This window comes from Liolophura sinensis, chromosome 7 (genome assembly GCF_032854445.1).
Source record: "Liolophura sinensis isolate JHLJ2023 chromosome 7, CUHK_Ljap_v2, whole genome shotgun sequence".
Taxonomy (NCBI): domain Eukaryota; kingdom Metazoa; phylum Mollusca; class Polyplacophora; order Chitonida; family Chitonidae; genus Liolophura; species Liolophura sinensis.
Genome location: NC_088301.1, coordinates 19,323,933 through 19,342,906, shown reverse-complemented (window position 1 = coordinate 19,342,906; position 18,974 = coordinate 19,323,933). Strand labels below are relative to the sequence as shown.

Genomic DNA, 18,974 nt, shown 5'->3' with positions numbered 1-18,974 from the left:
TGTTGGCTGTAGAGCGCTTTCTGTAGCCGAAACTCTCGAAGTAGTCTGGGATAAAATGTAACGGTAGAGGAGAGACAGCGATGGAGAGATTAATTCTCCCTTTCTGGATGAGCCATTTAGCAGTCTGAAAAGAAATATCGTCCGTGACCTACCGTGTTCTTTTATAATGGAGGGAACTAACCTTCAAAATGCCAAGGCTGTTGGGGCAAACTCGTATAAATATTGTGACACTTGGAGGTAGGCATTGCATGGCAGCTTTCGTTACCCGTACATGCGAAGATTTTCTGTCCTCAATTAATCATTTAGGCGCTGACGCTTAATCGAAATCTTCAAACCAGTCTGCAGCCCGTCGTAATGTAAGCTACCACTGCATCTTTCTGTGTTGTCCTGCTCACCATGGAATGGTTCCTTTTCAGGCCTGCATGAGGGAGCTGCTTACAGGTTCTTACTCGGGTATGGCAGAATTGCTGTCCCCATCAGTTTATTTTTGAATTTTTTTTTTATTTCATTGGTGTGTTACGCCGTACTCCGCGGAATATTTCATTTATACGACTACGGCCAGCGTTATGGTCGGAGGAAACCGGGGCCTTCGGTATAGGTGCTTCTTTCCATCCATGAGAAGGACCTTACAATGAGAAAGACAAACTTGAAATTGCCCAAAAATGGCTCAACACCCGTTTCCAAATATAAGGAAAGTGGTTCGCGGTAATTAAATCTAATTAAAATTATCGTCTTGTGGTTTGCTTAGATTATAAATAAGAAAGGTATGTTGGGCATGAGAATTTATGATTCACAACTCACACTGACGATATTTAACTAAGTGCTAAATAATGGAAGTGTTCGACTGTTTTTCTTCCGGTATATTGTCAAAGTAGTCTCAAAGTGAAGTAGTCTCTGCAACAGTTACAAATAAAGGACAAAAAATTCCATATGTTCAGAATTGCTCATGTTAAAGCTCGTAGTTGTAACGAGATTGTTACGTTGATTCAAGCAGTGGGCGCAGGCTAATCTGTCAGACATTTCTTGTCTGCCCGCCTCGTGCCTCGCGTGCAGAATGGCGGATGTTAAAATCTCTTCTGACGTACGATGACAAAGAGAGTCGTTTCTCCGAACATATCACCTGAAAACAGCCCCTCGCTGACAGGTGGACTGTGCCGCTGCCGGCGTCCTGTTGCGCCTTGTCAAATTTCCATGGAAACCATGTCAAATGCTCATTTATATAGCGAAGCTGACGCTGGGTGATTTCTGCTGGATATGCAGGTTAATTCTCTCTGGAGAGGGCCATATGTGCATGGCAGGGTTATAGTTCGTATAGGTCGTATATATGCGATTAGTCCGGCTATATGACATAGGTTATGTTGTAAGGGATCGCTGTTAATATTATTGGTCAATATTACGACTACGATTTTGTGGATTTTGTAGCTCATTTTAGTGTCGCTATTAGTAGCATGCATCTATTCTATAGCTGGTAAAGGTGTTAAAAGCGTATAGTTTTCATATGATTGTTCAATAAGTGTGATGACACCACATTTTGTGTATAATTCTACACCAGTCATGTCTAATGCATTGCAATCAATATAATAGCCAGCCCCTTTTTAAAAATAATTCTGCATAAAACATGTTGTTAGGAGTGTTCCTACTTTTTAAGCATTTACATGACCAGGTAAAAAAACCCTTTAACTGATATAAATTCACAAGAGGTCGGGTGTCACCGGTTACACGTGACTGTGCATTTGCCAACGATCAGACTAATGTCGCTGTTCTAGTTTTACTTTCTGTGCTGCAGTCTTTTGTATAATATACGTCATCGAGCAACTTAGTATTAACATTTGTTACTGGTTCAAAGATTTGACACCCATCCTGAGCAACGTATATATGGGTATTGACTGCATGAGCGTAAGTAGAAGTCTTTGTGGATATAATATAAATGACAGCTATACACTTTGATGGAGGAGCGATATGTTTAACATGGATTCTAAGCACTGGCGAAATAACGCCAATGATCTTGATGAATTGAAAATTTGCCGAGAACTGACTTGAACTATTAGCCTGCTTATCTGCCGGGCCCCTCCATGGCCAGACCTTGATAAAAGTGTAGGTGTGCGCATGCGCGCTGTATGATTTCTGAGCAAGCCCGGCTGGTGGTAATTGTTCTTACCGTTCGTGCACGGGACTCAAACCACCATCGATCGGCGAGATTTGGCCAGATGGACTTGTTACGAGGCTTGCAAATGAAGAGCGAATTAATGCTCCTGTTGGCAGGCATCTTTTTACAGTGGTGCCGGAGTAAAAGCATAGCATATTAAACACTGGTTGTCCTGTCCAAACTATAGCTTAAGTTTTCCCATGTAGATCACCGTTTCCCATATTAGTTGTAGACTCTATTTCTACAGCACAGTTGCAGCAATTGTGTTCTGGGCAAGGCAGGTTGTGGGGATTAGGTCGGTGACAGCGGAGTGATACACAGCGCTAAATGTGCGCGATCCGGTCGTGTTTAATAAGGCACGATCTGCAACATGATAGATTAAATGTTAGTTAGCTCAGGTGACTCATGTCCCGTTATGTCTGCAAGCCAGACTTTAACACGTGGCCTACTCACATTTCACAATGTCCTTTCAATGTGCAGAATCTGGTGCACATACACTGTTATATTCGGAGACCGACGACCTGTTGGCACAGAGATACAGAAAGCTTCATGTCAATGTATGTGTATATTCCACATCAGATGACGCGAAAATATCGTCGAGTCCAGTAGTTCTCTATTCTCAAATACATCTCAACCGCGGGTCAATTAATCCGGCAAAACTAACATCGATAGTTTGACGTCTTGATGATGATAATAAACGCTGGTTTGGGAACCACTCGTTGTTTAGATATGATTGCCTTCCTTGCTGGACAGCTGCATTTTTTGAAAGTGTAGGATTAAAATGAACACTTCACGGTTTCATAATATTTTGCTTACCCGCGTGTCATTTGCACCTGTAATGGCGATGACAAGGGCGATTACTCTTCTTTCACGCAGTTCTTGAATTCTCTACTGTAGCATATGTGCAGCCTTCCAGTAAGAAGCTATATCAATCTATATATATGCATACGTATTGAGTCTTACGACATCCTCTATCACATACGCATGATATTTGCTGATTGACTTACACATTAGCCTTTGTTGTGAAATTCGTGTACATTGCAAGGCTCTCTTTTGAGCTCAAAGAATGTTTGCGTATGTATATTTTCAAAAAGCTAGTCTTTGATAGTGGAAATTTATTGTGCGCTCTTTTCCAGCGCTGCGGTCGCTATTGTTCTCGTGTGGCAAACTTTGGTGGGCAAACCTTTGAAAGATATAAAGTTCGCGTTTATTTAGGAACTAATGCGGAATCGATGGACATTTGCCAAAGGGAGATGGCATTGAAATCATCTCCTAATGACTCCATTCTGCATTGAAATGTCTCAGGGTTATAAAGATGTAGTATACGGATGAAACTGTCTTCTGTGTAACAGCTTAGACTCGATCGATTTGATTTTCGGTTGGTGGTGAATGCGAGACCTGGAACATACTGTGAAGACACACTCTTCGGACTACCTACTCTCTATGAGCTCGGAATCGGCCATCGAACAGCAACCGCAGCGGTGTAAACTCCGCTGCCACAGGGACTTTATTGATCTCCACGCGCGCAAGAGCGCCTTAGCCCAGATCTACGTGGATATTGAAGGTTACAGGTATTGAGTTGTTTTTACTCCGCACATTCACCCTATTCGATATACCGATTCTTTTGTGTCCATATAAGCGTAGGCATATAGAGTGATCTCGGGACAAAGGAAGTGGAAAAACAAAACAATTCCACACGCAAACTGCTGCGTTGGGAGAAATCTCAAGTGTTTTTCAAGGCAGAGTCATTAATCTCTTACAATCCTGAGACTACATTTCTTTTACGGACGGCCCTAGTAACACCGAGCAAATATGTTTCTTCCATACGTTCTCAGATAATTGTATTTGGACACGCGAGTATTGTTTTGCCATCTATAATTATCAAAATTGTCTTACGTTTGCATGCATTGTGGAGCGGTTATTTTTTTCAGCACTCGAGGATTTTTTGCCAACACTTTGAATTGTGGCGGTGCGCAAATTTCCAGGTCCTTATTGTTGTAAGTTAACATGATTTGTGTACCCTGATACACAGACGTAGAGTAGTCGTGCGTGCCGCAGTTGAGAACGTGGCCCGGTGCATCGGAGCTGTCCCGGCAGAGAGCCGTACTACAGCGTAAGGTCCCTACGCAGAGCCGAGCGAAGTCTCTTCCAGTCACGTAACATCGGACTTTGATTCATGGCACAGTATTGTTTCCCATAGAAATTGCTTGAAACAATCCGGTTCGCTTCACTGGCCCAGAATGAGGACCGTCTTCCATCGAGACAGCCGTAAATTTGTGTATAATGGAGCACATACAAGTGGCGAAAACTCGAGCAACTTCACGAGACCGGCCTTTGTTTTCAAACAATGTAACGGTCTCAACTGGCAGGCGTCACTTCAGATCACCGTTTCCTCAAAATCGATTGTTGCAAATAATTTTAATTCAATTCTTTGTAAATAGAAATGATTGATGTCCCCAAATGATTAAAATAGATTTTTTGGTCAACCGATGGATGTGATAGTTTCATCGTTGATGAAGAGGTTGAAAGCCCAGTTTCATATCAAAGCGATATTATCTGATTTTTAACCTTATTGCCAAATGACCATTGAAATGCCAAACGCTGTGAATGGAGAGAGAGTATTAGCTCTAATACAGATCTACCGGACATCATCGCATGTAACACGATTAAACAGTTCGGGATCGTCTGTTGACTGTCACAAGGTCCTGCAGACGCTCGGACAAAGAGCCTATAGAGCTTATTAATTATTTTCGTCTAAGATAAGTCTGTGACAGTCTGCCTACATACAGTTGCGTAAACTTTCACGTATATGACGTACACAATGCAACAATGCCATTAGCAAAACACTACCAATCCCGTGAGACAAAATGTCATGATTTATACATACATCATCCATAGTCGACTACCTAATCCTATTATCAGAGATTTAGTTCTCCGACCATATCACATTGATGCCTTTGTCCAGTGGAGGCTGTTCTATCTAACAAGGCCGCTTCTGAACGATTGCATGGTAAAGTAGGCTTGACTTTCCTACGTTTTATCTCCCGATTGATTCCAACACCGGGACTAAACCCAGTGTATAAAGCACTATCAGCCTCAACACGCTAGTAGAGGTGTATAGGGGTAGGGAATAACTTCGTCGTTGTTGACCTGGTGGTGTATACACACTAGAGAGACTGTAGCATAGGCCTGCGCCGGGCCTTGTATAATCTCTGTTATCCATTGATCGTATGTAGATCCCTGCCTGATAATTGCCTCCCTTCGGGCAGCAGTCGGCGATGTGCGTCGAGGCGGCACAGGCCCTTCTGGCCTTGCAGACAGAATATTGCGTTGATTTGCGTGCCGAGCTGCCATCGATCTCCCAGTGCTGAGTCCGCTGCCTAGTTTGCCGTGTTCGACTGTAGGTATAGTCTAATTGCTGGCAAGATTATTAATCTATAAATACAATGTCTTGCTGACATTTTTACCAAACAGCACCTTTTAGTTGATGTAATCTGAAGATGTAACATCAGATATACCCGTTCACACCTCACAACGTACTAAACTTTATAGCAGAACTATAAATCAGTAGATGCCTTTTGTTTTTTTTACAAAAAATAGTGAAAGATATAAAGGTCTATTTAGCATGAGAGCAGTCTGTGACTAACAAGAAGACCTGGATTATGCCACTTCATTATTTTGATACGTATCCCGATTGACGCATTGTGCCCAAGATTGATTGTTCTCCACGGTATGCCTCTGCCGTGCTGATGCCTCGTGTCATGGACAAATTACCTCCCTTGCCTGATGGCTCGAGTCGTTACAAGGTTAAGCAAAGGGCAGATGTTTTATGTGTGTTTGTTCATCAGCGCTCTTAGACAGTTCAGTGGTAATCAGGCCCTATACCATCTCTAGTAAAATGAAAATATTTGCTATGCTGTGAGCGGTTCCAGTGTTGAGCCTGCCAGTGTGTGGTGGATCTCACGGTATCTTATTAACGGGACTTACCATCGTTATTTCCAGCGCATCGATCCGAACATGGTGACGTAAGGAATCCGGTGTATCTGCAGGAGACACGCCAAGCAGGCATGCCTACTCTGGATTATAAATCCAGGATAAAGCTCGTCCATCGAACGACGAAATTATATGCTACTCGCATGCGTTAAAAAACGCGATATGTATAAATATAATATATAAAACGTTATAAACGCAAACTATAAAATAATGATTCATTTTCTCGAGCGCCTCAAAGACCGCCACGTACCAATCATTATTAACTTCAGCATACTGTTGTTGGTGGTTGTTTATTGGTTAATCAGGGATGATGCATGCTTGTGTGATTCTGTGTGGATCACTGAACCTTAAATTCATCCTCTGATTTTATATGTCGAGATGATCAAGAAAACCATGCGACTATTCTGTGTCGAGTAGGAATATGGTGAACAAAACCCGTGATTCGTAGATACAAAGGTATCTCGTGTAATGAGTCCCATGCCCCATCTATCGCACCTAGTCCTCTGCTTAGCAATTTGTTCACATCTGACACTCAGCACCGAATCACAGCTTGCATGTCATCCCCGATAGTCTGCTATCGGATTTTATATTTGACCTTGGTCTGAGATACAGAGCCGTTTTTGGACACTTCACTTGAAGGCAGCGACGTGAAGACTGAGATATCCGGGGGTTTTGACAAGCATCTTACCGTGACAGACTGTATTGTTAAACGGTAATTCCTGGCCTCCGTCCGGCTCTCCGGCGGCGGTAACGTTTCGAAGCGAGGGCGTGTGTGTGCGTGTGTGTGTATATGTGGCACCCACAGGTGCTCGTCGTCCCATGACTGATCAGATGTGAGTGCAGTACAGTGGATGACGGTAATCCACGTACCTTGCAGCCATATGGCTAATCCCACTCGTTAACACACTGCCGCTTCAGTGGGCTGTCAGAGCAGTCTGTAATTTTTCCAGCAGGCTGTCTATCTGTATAGGTACAGGAGATTCTGGCACGCCTACATGGGCCTTACACCCTAACACCGTTAACCTGTCATTCTTCATCCAACCAGCCATGGGGACCGTATGCTATGAAATATGTATCCCTCTGATTGATCGTAAACTTACAGATACACGCAATTTTGGTGAAACAATCTATTGCTAATGCATGTATTGATCCTTCTGTGTGTAGCTCTCAAACAGTGCAACGCTCATCTTATTTCTACCAGTATGCAAAAAAAAAAAACCGCTTCTTTCTCCAGAGATATTGTTTTTTCCCCTTCCATTTTTTAAAGAATTTCGTCCCACCGTATTAAATGGAGACGTGATTAAATTGACCGCATATCTCTTCGCTGGTACACAATGGGAACAATAGGCCAGGAGGTCTGACAACAATTGCCGAAGATTTATATGAATGATTCGTCGGGGGAATAAATGGCGGATAGGTCGTACATAAGCGTTTCTCGAGAAAACCATATCGTCATAATTCTTTTGCTTTCCCTATCATTGTGCGGCGGTGATTGATACGGCGTACTGTAATCTATGCCATCGTTATTGGCTCAAAATAAATCACGCTCTTGCTAGCCGGGAAACATCGACGAGGACATAGGCTAATAAGACTGAAATAATTGCGTGTAAATTTGCCATTTTTTGTTTTTCTTTTTTTCGAATCTATTCTCAGTGAATGGCACATTAAGCCGGTGGGATAGCTGGATGTTTTCTCTTCATAGAGCCTGGTGGCGTTACAATTTGGATTAATGTCGGGTGCTAATCGAATCCTGGTTAATTTAATAACATTCAGAAATGGCGATATATTTGGGCATTTTTGGCTATCAGACCAAGGTTATCTGGGAAAATATTAATATGAGAAATCTGTTGAGTGGATGTTTCTTGGTTGCATTATATCTCTTTGCTCTAATCAAAGATTTCATTAATTATTTTGCACGCAACGGCCTTTGCGAGGACGTGAACCATACGAAGCTCTTGGTAAACCACCCTGGGCCTGTAATTATGTCCTGGCCTGCCGTGGGACATAAATGAAACAAAATGGGCACTATGATAGTGCTAAGAACACCATTCCCACTTCTTGCTTAATAATTCATATACACCATACCTTATCGTTAGTCTAAATTAAGTTCTGTCTCCTTGTACAAGCATCACTGACGGGATATATGGGTATGACTTGGCGCATTAGGTAGACGATACCATCGGCCATAGTGCTTTTGCTACACGTCACTTGGGCAGTCATTTTGCTGAAACGTTAAATCTAACAGGGGCAAACTAATTAACGTGTTGATAACTGTGGCCATTACTGAACTGAAGCGGACGGATCGGTGCGCGCCCGTCAGTGCAGCCCCGTCGACTTGACGAACGTCATGTCTCCGCCTTTCCTTCTGGTCACCTATCTAAGCATGGCTGGAAGATACTGCCGTCAAAGTAGAGCCTAGGCGAATGTTGCCTTGATGCGAGATACTTGGATATTAAAAGGCCTAGAGGTAGATTAGTTGATAATGCGGGACTCAGTACGATCGCTGCGCGAGCTGAAACGGGCTGGCGGCTTCAGCGCCGGTCTCACCGAGTACTTCCACCTGCGCGCGCGCCTCTCCACGGCCCACGGACGACTGGAATAAGAACCGGGCCAAAATATGAAAATAGACTAGGTGTTTATTCACCTGACGGCCGCTGATCCTTCTGTGACACGGAATTACCTTGTCGATATAAAGAGGCGGTCGGCGGTCCGCGGAGACACTGTAGAAAGCCGCTGTCGGATGAAGACGCCATTGTCAGCACTGCCACGGTGAGATATCAGATCGGCTGAACTACGTGACAGCGCATTGTTTGTTACTCAATGATAGATGCGACTTGCGATGTCTATGCGCAGTGAATCAACAAATGATCGTCCAGCTTACGAGACAGATAGTGTTTTCTTCGTTCGTCTAACAAAAGCCGTGCGCCATCGTGCCCGCAGTGTATGAACAATGCTGAGCTGGTTCACTTTAGACGGCCGTTTCGGCCTCTTCCCGGCTCGGCGGATGGGGATGATCAGGGCGTATCTACTCTGCGGAGTCCTGGCATCAGGTAAAACATCTACTCAACAATTTTAACCATACAAATAGCCTTTTATCAGCCCGTGCGCATTTGACCAATTTCCATGGCGTTTAGTCTTTGTCGCCTTAGAAACTTCCCTGACAGGTTGTTAGCTTCGTTCGTTTGCCAAGCCTAACGCTTTTGTCACGGAATGTTTGATATTGGCCGCGTTCTTCTAGCGCTTACCTGAATGCAGATTTGAGACGACAATGTACCTGGTAGGAATAACTTTTTAATAGCGTACCTTTTGTCACATCCTATACATCTACCTTGGCAATATAACGGTGCCATATTCTGCCTATACACCTGCTTTTTTTCCCCTTAAAACCTGACTAAACCCTTGTTCAGACCGATAGACCGACTGTGTACCTGTGAGTAAAAGCCAGGTAAAAGGTGTAAATCCAGAACAAATTTTAATGTTTAAATACGCTTTGGCTTGTATGAATTTTAACGGACAGGTAGGTGTATGGCCTACATTTAGTATAATGTACATTTATGCGTTATAAAAAAATTTAAAAAAAGGGAAATCCACGCAAGTAGGCTATACAGTATTTTGATGTTATAGTTCTTTAACACCTTCCATATTAACAGTTTTAGGGGTAACTGATTTGGCTGATGTCCACAACTTTGCTAAACAGTATATAGACCAATTATTTAAATATAAAGTGAGTTCGGAAACAGGCAAATAGGCGACTGTATATCCAAAATGATAGTTTTTCTACACCTGTAGCTGCTGTAGGAGAAAATGTTTGATTGTTTCTACAACGGTATATAGACCTACTCTTTAAGGTGAGTCTATATACAAGCCGGCAAATAAGCGAACTTGTATATAGTACCTTGTTGTTATTTCTAACATTCTAACAGTATTAAGAGAAACTGATTGGTTTCCACAATTTTGCTGAACAGTATGTAGACCTAATGTTTAAAGAAACCCTATTTAATGCGTTTGGAAACACGCAAATAAGCGATTGTGTATAGTATCTCAGTGAAAAAACGTTATATCCGCAAACTATAAAATAATGGTTCATTGTCTCGAGGCACAAACCGCTACGTGCCGATCATTAATAATCTTAAATACTCAGCTTTAATGGCACAAGAGTATACACAGCCCTACGATTTAAGGAAAACCGGAAACACACTGGTACATTTCTGAATAAACTGGTACTTGTGCGGGACTAGGTTTGTGACAGCCAGGTTGTATGACAGGGACCATACATCATTAATCACTAGAGAGGTGTAATATACGGATAACCTTTTACTGAGTACTCCCCATGCTGGATTCGATATGTTCAATATTGTATCACTCGATCTACTTTGACGCATCTCATCTCCAACACTGTCGATATGATGTATTGCTTTTGCGAAACTTAATATGAGCTGTATTCAAATTACGTAGAGCTTCTTGAAGACTGTCAAAGTCTCGGCTTAGCCCAGCCTTTCCATTATTAACACCTCAGCCTTCTGGACAGAGCAGCATTTGGCGCACAGAGCTGTCAACATAGCCGAGATGTCGGGTGTCACATCTCCATTTGTACTGACTAACTGTGGACCACATTAAAACAAAGAGTATAATGTATCAGCATTGATGTGCTAATACGTCAATGTTCTTATTAAACCCCCTAATAACTGACTGCGGACCATCTTGTGATGCCTTATACGCCAGTGTACTGCAGTGTAGTCTGTGAGTTTTAAAACAAAACACAAGGTTAAAGCAAGTTGTTTAGACCTTATAACCCTCCCACAGAGAAATTAAATATTTTTTTTCGGCCATGCTATCTAAACATTTCCCAAGATTTCAATAGACACCGAGTTGTATTTTTGAAATGTGAATATTTGGCGTTATCCCGTTATTATTCAAAAGACGTAATGCCAAATGCAATGCCTCCGTGGCCTTAGCCAGTTAGTTTGTTATACACAGGGTATACTTGAAAATCTTTTTCTCCATACGCAAAGCTAATTTCACCTTCGGAACGACAACATATGTAGTGAGTGTTAGTCTTTTTGTTACAGTGAGAGAAGGTTTACTTGTGGCGTGACCTCCCCCCCCGTCCCCACCCCGCAGAAATCAAAGACGTTCTCTATGCTGTATACGTATACAACTAAGCACTAAACATTGCGTTGTACAAAATGTACATCCACCACTGTACTCCTTACAGCCATTATGTATGGGTGTGTGTTTTTTTATTACAGCGTTCTTTTTTTCTGTTCCATCCCCAAGGGTTTCGCTCGGGTAATCCTGTATATTGAGACTGAGCTCTTCCGACAACGTTATAAAACATTAATGGGAGCTCCAGTCCGTATATCTAGTCTAACTCAACGTTCTGAATGTATAAATGTGGAAGCACATTTTATCTGCCCATGTGCTGTGTATGGCACAGCGCTCTGTGCTGTACGTTTATTGTAATGTATACAGCCAGAAATTATTATTTATTAAAGCCATCTATGACCATCTCCCTCTTCACTGGAGGACTGAAAAGTTTTAACTGGCTCGTGGAAGCCATTGTATGATTGATGGTAATTCAGGCGTATGTGGTTTACATCTGCAGGTAGTTCCGGTTTTACCACATCTCGCTGGGCTTTACGTAAGAGACTGCACAAAGATATTTTCTGGAACATGTTATCGAGAAAGTTTAATCACGTATAGATGAGTAATATATCGCACCGCTATATATACCATAGAGTAAATACTCCCTATTTGCTTGTAAGCTCATGTATATCTGTTGTGGTATGGGTAACTGGACAGTAACGAAATGAAGCGTGCACCGGTTACACAAAAGTTGACAGAGAACTTAGCTCCGTGCTGAAAAAAAAAACAAATATAGTCTTTTTCAGAATTTTGAATATTATTTTTTTTTACTTAAATGCATTCAAGGCATAAGAAACTGTTGGTTAAGGAACTGTTGATGTGTCATAATGCATATTCATATATAGCGAATGCTCTGGCAGTTTTACTCTGACTGCTTTCTCGCTGTTGTTGACCAAAGAGGTTGTGAGTTCGAATCCAAATCTTTCTGGTTTCCCCGCAGCTGTGCGTTAAAATTTTTTTTTAGTTACATTCGGAAAGTTGGGGGGTTATCAGTCACGTTCATCACTGAATTTAGTGATGAAACAACGGATTGTCCTGACTAGTTAGATCGGGAGTTCAGATCCAGGTTATATGAACGTTTTATATGAAAGAACGTGGCCTGTTTTCCTTTTGTTCTACTACTTTTCAATCAAGTTTAAAGAATAGCTGCTGCTGTGTTATTAGCAACAAAATTTAGCTATGAAAATGCGATCAGTACAATTTAGACTTGTTTCACACATAGTAAATACGAACCAATATTGTATGTTACAGGCTCCGGGTGCAGCTTCCCACCCGAATGGCAGGGAGACTGGTACCAGAATGCCCTGGGAGATGTACGAATAACGACCAATGAGATCTCGTCATTAGGGACGTGCGTGCAGAATGTGGACAGCAAGTACCTTGTGAAGAGCAGGTATGTATCTTTTGATGTGCTATTATTTTTATATTTACTCCCTTCCGAAGTCCTTAATCGAGCGCGGGTTAATCCCTGAGCCCTGTCTCGCCACTCTGGTCTTCGTCCCTCAACAACCCTCCATCTGTTTCCCTCTCATGACCCACGTTAACCCTCCAGCACAAACACATGCTTCAGAACAGGGAGCCCAAATTTCGAGAGTTTTTGCTTCGCCGTTGGGTATTTTTCTTGTTCGACGGCGAGCGATGAAGAGCATTTAGTGTCATTCCTGGTGGAAATTTGAAAGACTAACAAGCGAGGGCATTGGCGAACTTGCCGAAAGACAAAGAATCGAGCCCAGCAATAAAGAGCTTTGAAATATAGTGCGAACTGAAGCCTGCGATCGATATTTCTCTGGTCGGATGAAGATTGCTTCACTAGTTTGGGTGACAGTTGGAAGGGGAAGAGTACTGCCGTGTCTTCACTCTGCCATGTCAAGGGGCTTCCTTCTATAGGTGCAACCCTTCTTCTCTTAATCAGCGGTCTTCTATTTGTCAGCCAGCAAAGATGGAGGAAGCATATATCGACAACATGTCGGCCATAGCTCGGCTACAGCGAAACAGCTGAACCTGTGTTAGAATAAACACCCTTTCCTTCGCCAACACTACCGAATTTCATTCAAGGGCTTATTATGAAGATCAACAACAGCAAGGAATACCATTACATTTAATTAACAACGCATCCCACGTGGATGCCTCTTTGGTCTCGTGGAAATCTCTTGTCCATTTCTGATTCCAAATAAACAGTTTTTAATTCTTTAAAATACCGTCTACCAGCGACGTGCGGATGGTTGTGGAATACCCCGGGGCTGTGCCCTGCTGTCCCCCTCCCAACCAGAATGCTGGCAGCCGTCGGATAAGCTCGGCCTAAACACCAATTAAATAAATAATTCTTTATGATAGCTTATTGCAGCCTAGTGCAAAATGATGCTGAATAATTTCTTTTATGAAATATGTATTTTAAATCTTCCATTCCGACAAACAAAATACCGTTTCAATGATAAATACATAATGAATTTAATAAAAATAAATGAAAAATAATAAAGGTATGTACCTTTCTGAAGGCAAAATTTGGATTTAATATTATGTATGAAAGATTTGATTTAATATTATGTATACATGGAACGATCGTCGAGAAATCAAAGATGCATTTCAAGTTTGTGAGAAACCATGTGCATTTCTTCAGGTCAGGTTCACAATCGCCAACGCTTTTTGGTTTCACATTAGCAAACGCCAAACAGCGGAACCAGAGTATATATATCAGATTTTCCTGGATCGATCCGGCTGACACTGTTTTAGCTAAGACAGAGGGAGATCTCTGTATGGCTCTGACGCACACTCCGTAAATTACAAATTTGGGGAACAGTTTGACTCCAGTCAGGTTTCGGGCTACTTAGTGTCATTGAGCGAACTCCATCAGTTGGCCAATTTGTTCGCAAAATGAACGCAAGAGTTACCTCAGCTGCCGAAGGGTAGCCTTCAACTGTACCGGCACAAAATTGGGCGTTCGAAATTGGTAGATCGAAGTCAAATTGGCACTGCCGCGAGGCAAGGCAGCGAAAACACCATTTCTCATGTACACACCCTTTAGAAGGGTTTCTTAGACTGAGCATAGCTCCGCTACCAACTTGGAAATTCATGCTTTGGGTATGACCTTATTGTCCAGGCATTGCGGCTGGTGAATTGGAGAGAGAAGGTCAAGGTTTCTATCGCGGGAGAAGCAGGACCAAGTCATTCTCCCGTTCATTTCATTGACCAAAAAGGTTGGGACGATCAATGTTCAATATGGGAGGACAGCACTATCACAACTAAAGCCGGTCCATTGCGGCTACAAATGGAGATCTGGCACATGGCAAGCGATGGCGCAAATATGGAATCATACTTCATTTAGGCCAATTGAGTTTCAGCCAACGTCAGTCGAACAGGAATTCAGACCTACTGAGGGCATCCTCCCTTCTCCCCGCAACCTTACCATATATCCTCCATCTCACCCTGCAGGCCTACCCATATCGCCTGTGCCACCCAACTCAACAGGATCTGATATCTTTTCAGCAACATGGAAAACGGTGTCCAAAGCCTTCGCGGCAGCATTTCATCAGTCCAAGCTCTGACAAAGCCTTCGCTGCATGCACGCTCTGGTACAATAATCCGTCGCAATTCACCCCGATGGAATTACAAACAAACGCCGGTGATGTTTAGTTAGACCGCCACAGAACGTGCGGTAACTTGAGAACTGTTTTACCGCTTCACGCGTCAATATGGTCACCAAACAAACCAGTTATTTCCTGGCGATACAAAATCTATATAGCTTTGACCCTTTTTGAAATAATATCACCTGCATGCATATTGCAAGAAATAACCTTTTAATTATAACAAGTTATTTCCGAAGATAAAAAAATTATTTATCATTACCCTTTTCTGTATTTTGTAATAAAAATTCTATCGTCTGAATATTGTCAAAAACAACCTTCTATTTTTTAAAAATAAATTGTCAATAAATACGATAAGTGCATCAGTGTAGCGCAATAGTCACACATATATATAGCTTCCTATCGTACTTCTCTGTCTTGTGACAACTAATAGGCAGAAAAACAGTTTATAAAGCAACTAATTCCATACAGGATCATACACACAAGCCTTTTGACAAAGAGTTTTTAATCTAGGTTGCCAAATTGGTTTTTGAATAATTATGACGTCTCCAGGGGCAATGAGTTCTTGGTGTCCAAACTAAGCTTGTTGAGCTTAACATTATGAATTAGAAAAAGTGTTCCACTTTGATTTTCTTTGCAAGAATATGAACTTACAACATATCCATGTGTAGAGCTTGTGTTGTTACGTGTCACTAACTAAAGGCAATTTTGGTAGAGAGTATGACCGGTTTTACAGACAGCTGAATATAGGCGACTCTCTAAAAGAAATAGACTATAGTAATACTAAAGTATAGTAACACATAAGACGACGGACCACGTGTTTGGCCTACTCCGATGTCCGGCTGTTGACTAAAATCTATTTAAGCAAAATGGATTCAAAGTCTGGATTAATGTTCCAAGTTTCCGTTATTTTTATCATTATAGTAAGCAAAGTCAACTTGACAGGACATTTTCCGTCCATTTCCGAGAAGAATACCTGGCAATTGTCCTAACTGAACGACATAGCCGAATCCACAAGACAGGAAATGGCCACTGTTTGTATGTGATCTCATTACAGATTGTTTGCATGTTCGCTATTGTTAATTTGTTTTTGTTTGCTATTGTGATTTTGAATTAAACCTTACAATATCAGCTTTGTGTCGCTTGTTTCATTGCAGTTCTGGGCATTATGACGACCAGGATTGTTATAGGTGTCTTGTGGTGACGCCCCAACACGAAAACATCATCGAGTACAAGAGAAGTAAGTATCAACTGCAGAGCCGCTAGGGGACAATTTTGGCCGCCAGCGGGCGAATTGGCAACTGACATCTGAATTGGCAACTACATGGTTACCCCCCAACTTTTTCAGGTCGCTTGGACAAAGTACAGGCATAGTTTATGTCGGCGTCTGTGACCAATAAGCGCTTAAACCAGGTTAAGGGTGGTGTTGAGGTTTTACATATATGCATACTAAGGACAATCATACGATGGGGACGTTCCATCAATGATGCCCTCCATGATGTGTGTTAATTACGGTAAATTACAAAATTCCTGACTCCACGTCTCTTTTCTGTAGTAGAACCCTTGTTTAAGTACTTTGAATTCCTTCAGGCGAGCTTTTTGTTGATCTTACAACCATAATCTGTGTCAGCCATAGTATTGCCAAATGAATTTTTCAACTGGTTTTCGCGGATTTGCCCTTGGTGAAACCCCAGTTCCAATGTGAGAGCAAATAGCAGATATGGTTGATTGGGCAAAACTAGGTTAAACATTGGTGAGATGCTGTACGGACGTCAAGGCAAACCTTTGGCTTTCTCACTTTGGCCCTGATCCCAGTCAGCAAAGTTCCGAACAGTCTCTCCATTGTCCTCGATGTCGCCTTTTGTACTCCGTAATTGCGTTTAATTAGATCACGGAAACTCTGAGCCACTGAAATGCCTCCAAGATTAGCAATTTCCGAATCTTTGGCAAATGTGTGAGGGCATTATGGGAAGCATCCGATGTGTCGGGGGCAAATCGTATCACACTTGGCCGACACCTTGACTGGATTAGCCCGTCTAATAGATGGCAGCACTAATTGAGCCCTTAATTCCTAGACATTGAGTGTCGGAAAACCCATGCAGTCCTTTAGTGCAGTATACAGAACAAAGTAGAAGGCTTGACACATGGACGATTCCTGTGTTCAGGGGTGCAGTTATTAAACCAAACTCACAGCTGAGAAAAGATTATAACTCTGATTATTTCGGACTTTGGGTAACACTGGCTTTTTGTCGGCGTTGGAGCCATAGCTTAAATTGGAGGGCTTTGAATGAAAAAAAACAGAAAACGTTTTATTTTTTTTTTTGGTCTTGTGAACGTCAGTAGGAAATTGTGTGAAATAAAACATACAACAAATAACATGTCCAAACAGAGCTGTAGCGACAACGCTTTTCGAAAACTATTTGTATTTCCGTAATTTCATTTTTCATATTACATTTCTATAGTAACATAAAAGACTACCGCATAGAAAGCAAAAAAAAAAGAGCAATGAGAGCAGTTTGATTGCTGGTAAAAGATCTCATGTATTAACGGTGAAGTCGGGTCTCTCTTCAATTTACATGTACCTGAGATAGGGTTTTATTCGGACTGTCCATGTATATGTTGAAAAGTAGCAACATACACGTCCCCGAGCATAGGAGGACACTGATATGCGTATTGCCCATCGGAATTTACCCAGTGGATTTGTCGCCTCTTGACCAGCAGATAATGTCTAATCATGATTAGACCTCATCAGAGGCTATGTCTCACGAGGTCTCATACTTGTTAGAAAAGCCTTAAAGATGGTGTAACACTCACTGGCCTCAAGTCTCCCGATGGGCGCCCCTCAGCGAGCGGCAATCACGTGTTCACAGGCCCCACCAGAGACTAATTAGATATGTAAAAACTGCGGACAAGAAAACACTTTTATGAAGTGTCTCAAGTAAAGCGTCACGTGAAACAATTTCTAGGATTCAATCAGTGAGAAAGATTAGACTGTGCATGTTGGAATTCCCCGTGGAAATCTAATTTCCATGCCGGCTAGTACACGGATTCGGTGGAACGTATTAAATGGTGTTCCCAACAGTGATGATCCCGGTTCACTTTTGAGTGGCAATTAGCAAACACTGATGTGCTTTCTTCAAAAGATGGCCAACTTCGCTGAAATCTTTTTTTCACTTTCTTTATTTAACAGTCAAAACAAATTCGCGGTTGTCCCTCTGGTTTAAAATCTTTAACAGGTGTTACTTGGTAAGGTTAATGACAAGTTATGAAAAACATAAATTCATGTGTTAATTAGTAAGTCGAAATGGACAAAAAAAGGATAATTTTGATTCAGTTAATTACTGCAAATTACTGCTTGTCATTTAAGGCTTGCGCGAAAGAGGTGTTTTTTTGGTTAGTCATATGCCTGAATGTTTTTGTTTTTTTTTGCCGCTACCTGTACATTTTTCATTGTTTATGGAGATCTGTACATTGCGGACTACTCTAGAAAGTAGCGTATCACTCTAATACTGAATATTAGTACAACTCTGTCTTGCAGAGAATGGAACGCACTTTGAAATTTGTCAGAAAAAATCATTTTAGTTTAATGCCTTAAGGCACTGATAAGATAGTCCCAGACAGATTTTAGCATTTAACTTTAGCAAATGTTTGATGCGGCGCCGTAATTTAGCATAGGCCTTGTGGATGTTTAAGCTATCCCTACACTAAAATACTTGGTTGTTTTCGGTACATGCAGTGCAGGATTTCCCCTGACCGTCTAAGTTTTACGCTCTCCCTATAGGATTCGTTTGGAGGAAGGATGAGAGGAGTTAACTAGGAAGAGTGATTCTTCTTACAGCGCCGCTGTGTTAAGTGTTAGATTAAGGGAGACAAATACTAGTCGTTCTGTGTGTAGCCGCCATTTGTCTCATGAGCGATGTGCGGTACGCCGGGTGGCTGACAACTCTAATCACCATCAGCAACAGTGGTCAACTGGGTAACGATGTATAGCGTAGCAGGAGTCAGATCATGGTAAATTGTTGCGTTAGCGGTAATTTTGTATAGCTGCGGTGGAAGAAAAAAAATAGCCATGAGTCTTTGTATCTCTAGAAGTTCTTGGCTTCGAGCTA

The 18,974-nt window shown here is 41.9% G+C and overlaps 1 protein-coding gene across 3 annotated transcripts in view; it reads left to right on the top strand.

The window, feature by feature from the left end:
• Positions 1-18,974, top strand: part of LOC135470328 (uncharacterized) — an 81,022-nt gene that overhangs the window by 35,881 nt on the left and 26,167 nt on the right. For 2 of the 3 annotated variants that reach the window (XM_064749194.1, XM_064749193.1), the window contains exons 2-3: positions 12,536-12,677; positions 16,023-16,105. In XM_064749194.1, the coding sequence (XP_064605264.1) occupies positions 12,536-12,677; positions 16,023-16,105 (225 nt within the window). Of the gene's footprint in view, positions 1-9,148; positions 9,190-12,535; positions 12,678-16,022; positions 16,106-18,974 lie in introns of those variants that run through there. The other variant, XM_064749195.1, reaches the window with a different exon arrangement.